The 9733-nt window shown below is 33.7% G+C and overlaps 3 protein-coding genes across 4 annotated transcripts; 1 reads left to right on the top strand and 2 right to left on the bottom strand.

The window, feature by feature from the left end:
- LOC104792095 lies at window positions 95-1602 on the bottom strand. Of its 2 annotated transcripts, none has more exons than XM_010518139.2 (6): window positions 1441-1602; window positions 1249-1329; window positions 1034-1157; window positions 626-944; window positions 462-516; window positions 95-354 (listed from the first exon to the last, which is right to left on the bottom strand). In XM_010518139.2, exons 1-6 carry the CDS (start codon window positions 1552-1554, stop codon window positions 280-282), a joined length of 768 nt encoding a protein of 255 aa, XP_010516441.1. In that variant the 5' UTR covers window positions 1555-1602; the 3' UTR covers window positions 95-279. The 2 variants fall into 2 exon arrangements, with proteins under 2 accessions (XP_010516441.1, XP_010516442.1); XM_010518140.2 differs by having other exon boundaries at window positions 1447-1601.
- LOC104792094 (probable plastid-lipid-associated protein 9, chloroplastic) lies at window positions 4630-6486 on the top strand. Its single transcript, XM_010518138.2, has 7 exons — window positions 4630-4993; window positions 5191-5312; window positions 5398-5481; window positions 5586-5682; window positions 5773-5989; window positions 6079-6131; window positions 6229-6486. Exons 1-7 carry the CDS (start codon window positions 4751-4753, stop codon window positions 6322-6324), a joined length of 912 nt encoding a protein of 303 aa, XP_010516440.1. The 5' UTR covers window positions 4630-4750; the 3' UTR covers window positions 6325-6486.
- Window positions 6624-7543, bottom strand: LOC104792093 (VQ motif-containing protein 25). Its single transcript, XM_010518137.2, has one exon. The coding sequence runs from the start codon at window positions 7460-7462 to the stop codon at window positions 6917-6919; it is 546 nt and encodes a 181-aa protein (XP_010516439.1). The 5' UTR covers window positions 7463-7543; the 3' UTR covers window positions 6624-6916.

The following is a 9733-nucleotide window of genomic DNA, read 5'->3' as shown; positions in this document are numbered from 1 at the left end:
TTTTTTTTTTTTTTTTTTGTGAGAGAGGAGTTTGTGTTCTCTCATTAGAGAGAATAAGAAAGTGATTATAATGATATAACAAAGGACGAAAAAAGGTTGAAAGATACCTAATTGTTGTTTCTAATCCGTCTACTAATGCACATACCAAAACTCACTACTTGTCCTTCGTTTTTTTCTTAGGTGTTTAGATGCTAAACTTTATTATAGAGAGAGTTACATATTTTATAGTAAATGGATGATAATATATCGAAGAATATATAAAACCAGAGGTGACCCCTATTAGTTTGTGGCTAGCTTTTCGCATAAAGATTGATATGCCACAGTGCAGAGCTTGAATTTTTCCTCGGCTGCATTCTGTGTTTCATTCATCATACCAAATTTGTAGTCAGTGTCAAGGAACACTTACCAGGATCATCAACGCACTAAGTTACAATGAAGTGGTAGGAGAATGTATCAGTTACCTTGGTAGAGGCGTGGTGACGATCTGGATGCCATTTTAATGCACAAGCTCGGTATCTGATGACAAAATATTGTCAGACGAAAAAGTGTGAAGACCAATAGAACATGAACTACTGTAACTATCGCTTCCCTCTAATGAGATGAAGTGATTAATTTTTTTACTTACGCAATTTTGACATCTACAAGGTTTAAGGGACCTGAGGAACTCAAACCAAGTTCTTGTCTATGAGACTCCTCGTTTGGTTCTTTAACTCTCGATTCTCTTGAAGAATACTCATCTTCCTCTTCTTCTTTTTCTTCTTCTTGGTCTAATCGATACCTCGAGCCCCAAGATTTTCTAAAGTTGTTAGAAGACCTCCCAAAGCGAGCTCCCCCATCTTGATGAGTGTTGTTTGACCAAGAGAAACCACGGGATCCACCCAATGCATTCCGTAAAAAGTATTCAATTTCATATCCTTCATCAACTTCGCTAAAATCAAAACATCCTACACAAAAGTGAAAGCAATTGTTGGAGTGTAACTCTACCACAAGCATTACCAAACTATTTGAAGAGAAAGCAGAGGTTGGGTCTTACTTTTATCCAAATGTTGAGGGGTGTGTCTACTGCTACCATTACGATTTCTTTTGGAGACCCTGGAGAACTGTTTCTGAAACCACGAGGTGTGTTTACTAGAGTAATCAAACCCATCACTCCAAATCTGTGATAAACCAAAAAAAATTGCATCAAAATTGAACCCTTTTTTTTAACAATGAAAAAGAATGTTGCACGCCAAAATTGAGACTTATTACCCCAAATAAGTGTTCTGCAAAATCATTCACATCACGACGCAAATCTTGCTTTGCCCTCTTTCTTTTCCGAGCTTTCGAATTCTATCAGATGTCAGTAAAAAAAGACTTTTATTGTAAATCAAAACGAGATTTGTCTATGGAACCGAACACGCAGAGAGAGAGAGAGAGAGAGAGAGAGAGAGAGAGAGAGACGCTGACGGATTGATGTTTGCGTTGTAAGATGGGAGTTGAATGGAAAAAGGCAGTTTTGAGGTGAGAACAGTAGTATTGTGGCTTGAGAATCGCTGCTCTTATGGCGGCGATCATCTCCGGCGGCAAAGAGATCTAACCACCATTTCAATTACAGAGGATTGAGGCAGAAAAACAGAGAAGAAGCCCATTTCGAGCCTCAATAATAAAGGCCCTAACATCTCTTCTAAGCCCAACTCAATTTCTCAAAATTTGTTTTTCTTCGTTTTTTTCTTTCTGTGTATGCCAAAATTTCTTAAAACATGTCTCTAATTTATAAACATGAAGACGTCAATATGTACATGACTAATGTTATATGGAGAAAAGAGAATGTTATTTAAGTTCGGTGTATTCTAATGTGATTCTCAAATTAATGTTTTTTTTTTGCTAGCTAAAACCCACTATATTAAATGATGATCGAGCAACTCTCCTCTTAAGAAGAGTTTTACAACCATCATAAAACTTACATGGGTGAACATTACAAGAAAAATAAAGCAGATCGCGAGAAGGTGTTCGTAGAACAGCTTTTAGAACCCGGACCAAAATACAACAATTAGAATGGCTAAGGTAATGCCAAAGATAAGTGATTAACGAAATCCAAATGATAGGGAGTGATTTCTCAACTTAATGTTGTGTAGGGATGATGTGTAAACGCGCTTGTATTGTACTTGTTGTACACACACAAAAAAAATAATATGCTTCTACTACGCCATGTAAAGTGTAAACAAGAGTCCACGAAAATGACTCCGAGTACATAAATCAAGCATCTCTAGACTTTTTTTTCACTTCCTTAGTAAAAACTAGAATGTATGTGGTTTATAGTGCATATTGAAGTTTATTCCCGAATGATGAACCGTTCTCCCGTGAACCTCTCTCGACTCTCGCACACAGAGTAACTTCGTTTCAAAAACGTTTACAAACTCATAAATCTTTATATACATTTTTGGAGACATATGAAATAAATTTTGAAGTTGAAACTTATTTACAAGCATGTCATTAATATTAAATAATTAATTTAATAAATAAATTAATTTTACCTATATTCAAATTTTTTTATAGAACTAAATATTTTAAAAGCTAACAAACATAATTGCAAATGTATGCAGATTTTATTTTCTTATTTTATAAGAAGTTCATTCCTAGAAGTAAACCCGTGAAAGTAAACTCTTGAACCCAAGTATTGTTCTTTACTTGATAAAAATTTGAAAAATTGATTTGACGGCGGGTTTGGAAAATTAACTTATCAATTATTTAGTATATGAACTACACAATATTGCACATACTTCTTAATATTCCAAAAATAAAAAAAAATATATACACATAAAAATATATACTAACATATCATATAGACATATACACCTCTGTTAAATTAAAGAAAACAAAAGTAAGTGTTTTAAAATTTTATATTCTATCTAATAACAAATATAACGTAATTAGGTTCTAAATTGTATAAAATTTAAGTTTCAAAATTATATAAAAGTTAATTAATTGAGAATTTGAAAACTAAATATATTAAAAATTATTATTTAAAATACAATAATTTATAATTTAGTTCCGCGGTGTACTGCGGGTAAAAACCTAGTATGTTAAGATTACCGAATCCTAATTAAAACGTTTCATAAAATATGATTGATATATATCCGTGACTTACACGCAATAAAAAAAAAATTATTAAGTGTCTATAAACTAACTATTAAAGAAAAAGCGAAAGCCATAATTCTGCTAATTAAGTTCAGAATCTTTGGAACAACATGACCAAAACAGAAGACACCAAGCATGTCATCGTTAGACCCATATTTGAACCGTTAACAGAAGCGCTGTTACGATGATGAGGACCACCGCCAAAGAAAGATCTGCCACCATGGCCACCGCTACCTCCGTGACCACTACCGTGACCACCATCGCCACCTCCACCTCCACCTCGTGCGGCGACCGAAATTATCAAAAGGGTCAAAAGTAGCCAAACGGTCAAGGATTTGATCATCATCATCTTCGGTGAGGAACAAGACTTCTTCATCATCTTTTCTTCTTATTCAGCAAAAAAATTACAAACCTATAAAAGAAAAACGATCTTGGATTTAATATTTATAATGGAGGAAACTTCAAGAAAATGTTAACTTAGGGTTTGATTTGCAAAGAAAAATCTCACCTAAATAAATACTCTAATTCCAAATTGACGCGACACTGAAAAGGAAGGTTCACTGCAATGTCTATTTTATGAAGTTTGATCTGAGTAAGTATCGATCGTCCTTTATAGGCTCTTTCCCTTTTCTTTTTTTCCCCCACGAAAACGAGTTAATGTCAATAAAAATATATGTTAAACCTCTCAATTAATTCGATATAAAGCAAAAGCACGAGTAGCATTAAATACTAGTAACGAGTTTAACCAATGTATAATGGTAAAGTGTCAACAAAAAAAGTTTTCTCTACTTCTCCTTCTTCATTTGCCTTTTTTGTTTGTTGGTTCAATAAGCTTTTGACTCTTTTGTTCTTGTTTTCCTAAAAGTTTTTTTAATATTAATAGTATTTGTTTTCCTAAAAGTTTAGACTTTCTTTATGTAGAAGTTAAATGTTCTTCATATTTCTCGTTTTTCATTTGATCTAATATCTTTTAGCGAATCATAGAAAAATAAATGCACAAAATCATGGTGTGGAGGCATGTTCAAATGCTTATATCATAGAGACAAAGAAGTTCTTTTAATTTTTAATTTTTTTTTGGACAAAGATATATGTTCTTTTAATATTTAAGCTCTTTTTAAAAAAAAGAGTAAACATAATGTTTTTGTTGCACATTTTACAGGAATTTAAAAATATTTTACAAATGTTATTAGACCTGAAATACAAAGCATCTGTTAATGTATTACAGGTTTAACTGTTTTACAAATATTATACAAACAGAGTAAACATTGTTCTGTATTATGATGTATGGATGTTCTAGTACTATATTTGTGTATATTGATTTCGATTGTCAAACCCCATTTTTTATCGGTTTGGTTTTTGGTTATGAGGATATCATAAACTTGCTTATGCTAATTAAAAACAAAATTTTAATTTAAAACTGAGTTAATTAAAAGCCCAAAACGGGCAAACATAAGAGTACAATCTTTGTTATAAGTCTTTTTCTTTTACAATTTTTTAATTTTTTTTAATTTCATAACAAAAAAAAAAACTAGTTCGTGAATCTGCTCTCTCGTCTTCTGCTACCTAACTCCTTCTTCAGACTTCTACCGTTATACGCAGCGAAAAAAAAAAAAAAACAATCTTTGATCTTCAAATGGCACTGATACAACTTGGTTCGGTTTCTGGGACCTCTGCGGTTCAATTGAGCTTCTCATCCTCCGTATCACCACCGTTGACGACGAAGGCTTCCCTCAGTTTTCAGCCGGAGAAGAAAGGTTGGAGGAACCGGAAAATGATATGCAGAGCTATGGTTCAAGAAGAAGCTGTTCAAGGGATTCCTTTGGTTTACGCTAGGGAAATGGAGCGTCTCTCTGCTAAGGAGTCTCTGATTCTCGCCGTAAGATTCTCCTCTCTCTTCGAATGTCTTAAAAATTGAAACTTTTCAGCTCTACTTTCTTAGAAATTTGGTGAGGATTAGGTTTGAGTTTAGTATTTGGTATTGGAGATTCTTTAGATTGCTCAGATAAGTGAAAGTTTGTGTTTTTTGATTCCTCTCTGTTGTTGGAAAGTTCTGAAACTAATTTAGAATTACAGTTCAATGATGCTGGAGGATTTGAGGCTCTAGTTACAGGGAAGATCAGTGATATACAAAGGATTGATGTGAATGAGAGAATAACTTCTCTTGAGCGGCTTAATCCAACTCCTAGACCAACCACGTAGGTTGCTCGCTCGGTTTTTCAAGATGTTTTATTTGAAGGACCAATGCCCTTTTTTGTAACTGGTTCCTAATTAGCTTTCCAGGTCTCCTTATCTTGAAGGGAGATGGAGTTTTGAGTGGTTTGGATCCAGCACTCCTGGTCAACTTGCTACTCGGGTTATATTCGAGTTAGTGTTCTTAAACATCTTGCTCATCGATTACCACATACACCTTTTGGTTTTATATAATGAGAGTTTTAAGCATTCCTATGTCTGTTTTGAATTTGTGGCAGGAGGTTTCCTTCAGCATTAGTGAGTCTATCCACTATGGACATAGTCATTAAGGATAATAGCACAAAGGCAACTGCAAACATCAAACTCCTAAACTCGGTAACTATATTTTTTTTTGTCTCTGGATAAGAATTATGAATGTGTAGTACCAAACTCAGAAAGTGTATCTGTTGAAACTAATATATGCAGATAGAAAACAAAATCATCCTGTCATCGAAATTGACAATAGAAGGGCCTTTAAGGATGAAAGAAGAGTATTTAGAAGGAATACTAGAGTCGCCAACGGTTATTGAAGAAGCATTACCTGAACAGCTAAGAGGTTTATTGGGTCAAGCTTCTACCACGTTGCAGCAGCTTCCTCAACCTGTCAAGGATACTCTAGCCAATGGTCTAAGAATTCCCCTTGGTAAGGCCACATAGAGCATGTTTTTAAGATCTTCTCCTACACACATGTAAACATTGTAACCACCAGTGTTGTTGTTATTTGACTTTCAGGTGGAACTTACCAAAGATTTTTCATGATTTCTTATCTAGACGACGAGATTCTTGTAAGTTCCTGAAATATTATTATGTTCATAGAAGTTGAAGCTAACAGTATATCATAAAACAAGTCTTTTTTTTTTTGTTGTTGTTGTAACTGTGTAGATTATAAGAGATACCGCAGGAGTGCCTGAAGTTCTAACAAGGGTGGAAACATCGTCTTCATCTAGCGTTGTAGAGAATCTTGAATACAACAGTTAGACAGTTTAAATGTTAAAACAAAAAGTGAATACAAGTTTACAGTAAATCTCCGGATACACTGAAACCTCTTTCCCTTCCTCTACTATACCTTGTTGTCTGTCACATTCGATGTTTGCCTTGTCTACTTCACTAGTGAATATATATTGGATTCAATATTTATGATCTGGGGTTGAACACAAAATAAATTATGATGTGGGCTTACAATTTATGGGTGTTAACAATCACCATCACTCATCATTTGTCACTTTGCCAAAAAAAAAATAGATATCATTCTTCAATATGATATATAATTTCCTTCGAGTCAATTAATCGATTAGTAAAACATACAAGAAGGCAGAAGCTAGACGTAAAACATAAATCAGTGTAAATCACATGTTTATCACAACGAACAACTCATCAGAGACCTTAAGGGATAGATGGAAAGAGTCCAAGCTTTTCATCAAATCATTTGATTATAATAGTTTCTAATTACTCAAAACAAAACGAAAAAGTAATAATAAATTTAATTCATTTCCACAAAAACCTAATAAACAAGATATAAGACGTACCATTTAAAAGGAAGAAAAAAAATGACATCGTTTGAGAGACAGAGTTACACGAATTGGTGGTGAGCATCTGAGAAAACTGATCCACCATGTAAATGAGAGGAAGAAGAGGAATTAGAAGAAGCAGAAGCATCCATTGAAGACAAGGGTAAATACGGAAATTCACCAAGTTCTTGAATAAACCCTTCGAAATCTCCCAAACCATTCAAGAACCCTCCGGAGCTCTCACCAGCTACATTATTACCGTTCCAAGTCATGGAGATCTCTTCTGAGTTTAAGCAGAAGCCTTGATCATCACAATGCTGCTCAGGTTCTGTTAGTTTCTCTGTGTTGATCATGTCTTGTACTTGACGGTGAAGACGATGAATATCTCTTCTAGGTTTTGCTTTGGAAGCTTTCTGATCGTCTTCTGGTTTGCCGGTAAGGCTTTGTACGAGCTCACGGAAGTTGGCAACGTCGGTCTTGATGATCTCAGGAGCAAATATGTGAATTATTCGGATCTTTGGCTTCGATTTGGTTATCGAGTAGGACTGTTTGTGCATCGATATGCTTGATGATGAGCTTCTTCTTTTCTCGAAGATCGTGGCTTCCATTTTCAGAATCCAGAATCAGTAGGGTTTATAAACTTATTGTATATGGAGAGAAAAGAGTAGAGAGAGAGAGAGAGAGAGAGAGAGAGAGATGATGAGTTTGATAGTAAGTGAAGAGATATTTGAAGGTTATATAGGAGAAAAAAAAAGTTGATAAGTATGAACTTATATCCTTTTAAATAGTGATAGGCAGTTGTTTGATAATTATATTATACTCAAAACACATCTCCGAAATTATATAAATTTATCCATAATGTAAAATTCTATACTAGTAAGTAGGAGTTTTTTTATAAACTAATTGAATGGATCTCTCTGGTCTTGTTGATTTACATTTATTGGAGAAACTAGTTGGATTATACAATTTTATCATTTAAACTTTGTTAATTACATGTAGTTCTTGTATTATGATAAAGATGTGTTAGTATGCTAGCTTCTTAAAGACATGGAATAGAGGAACAAGAAGCACATTGGTCCCCTCCCACTAACCAAATTAATCTTTTCATGTTGTAATTTCTTTAATATCTCATTTTAATATTTAATGTGATGTTGGAATTTTTTTTATGTTATGTCTATATGTGTGCTTGTGTATAATAGATATATAAATTGCAAGTGGTATAGATATAGTAAGATTTCGCAAACTTGGCCCCATGTAATGAACACAAACTTATGATTGTTTTTTTTTTTCCAACCATACAGTATTCATTTAACTATATTATTATGCTAACGTTAAGTTAATGATAGAGATCAATTTTTGCATATATAGACGACTTTTTAATTTACATCAGTTTCAACTTTCATGTTTGGTCTAAAGTATCAGCTAAAAACACACACACATATATATAGTCGCAAAATTTAAAATTGCATGCATAAAAACACACACACACAAACAAAAGTTAATTTGTTTAACTGCATTCAAGCGAGCTTTTTATACACATGGATACCTAATTATTCATTAGTGAAGCAATTCAAGGATCTTAGAACACCTTTCACAAACAGAAATGATTTTAGAAGAGTTAGTAAAAAGGTTGGAGGGTAAGTGAAAGATAATAAGGAAAGTAGAATGTGAAGAAGACATGGGAATGGTATGACTCTGCGGCGACTTTCACTTGCCCTTTCTTTACCTTTAGTCGTCTGATCACGTCCTATTTATCTCTTAATGCACGAGGGCAGTTTCACTTCCTGACGTCTATATCTCGTTCACCATTTTTCTTTCAATTTTAAATTAAAATAAGTTTACATATGCAGTATATATTAATACTTCTATGCACATCTTTTTGGAACATCCAACCCATACGTATATACATTATCTAAAACAGTTCGAAATCTTTATATACAACTACAACTACAAGCTCATAGATATTAGTGATGAACCACGAATAACGAAAGAATATTACCAATATATGCATAGCTATATACATTCTATATTAGAAATTAATTTATTAATATTTTGTATGACAACTTTTCAAGAAAATAAGTTAATGAAGACAACCAGAGTCTTATAGCTATAAATAAATAAAACAACAATTAATTAGAGAATATACAACGTGTGTCGATCATCCTTTGTTAAAAAAAATAAAAGGAAGAGATTAAAACCTTAATAAACCCCAAAGTATTGGTTGCACAATCTAACTAATTGTCTCAGACTATATAAATTATCGAATTAAACTGCATAAATAATATAGACTCAACTCAACGGTGAATGATTGGATCACTAGCTATAAACTACAAGATAGGATACATAAAATATACAACGGGGAAATGGCCGTCGGATTAAGAGAAGAGATATGAAAGAGATCCAACGGCCAGAAAATATAAAAGAGAGAGGTGAAGAAGCTCAACGGAAAGGATTTGGTTTTTTGTAGTTTGAGGCCTTTTGTACAAATGCGTGCGTCAGAGACTCAGAGTCGAACACACACGAGTCCTTTGCTCTCTCTTTTTAGATTCGGCCCACATGCGCGGGCAACTAAACCATTGGATGTAAGACACGTTGTCCATACGAAGAGCCGTAGAGATTGTGGTCCTCTCCATATGTGTGTTTGTTTGACGTGGTTCCCAGTTTTTACAACTTCTTCTCTCTATAGCTTAGCTGGAATTATGGACCCCCCCCCTACATCTTTTCAACAAGTGTGATTTTTGTATAAGCTAATAAAGATGGCCCCTTTTTTTTTTTTCTATTGTGTGGAACTTATAAAAAATATTTGTGTTTGATATCGTAGATGAATTAATATAGTACTACAGTAACAGTATATACATATTGCAAAGTCGTCCGTTTGT

This window comes from Camelina sativa, chromosome 6 (assembly GCF_000633955.1).
Source record: "Camelina sativa cultivar DH55 chromosome 6, Cs, whole genome shotgun sequence".
In the NCBI taxonomy this organism is placed as follows: domain Eukaryota; kingdom Viridiplantae; phylum Streptophyta; class Magnoliopsida; order Brassicales; family Brassicaceae; genus Camelina; species Camelina sativa.
The sequence above is the reverse complement of the archived record's forward strand: the minus strand, read 5'-3'. Positions and strand labels throughout refer to the sequence as shown.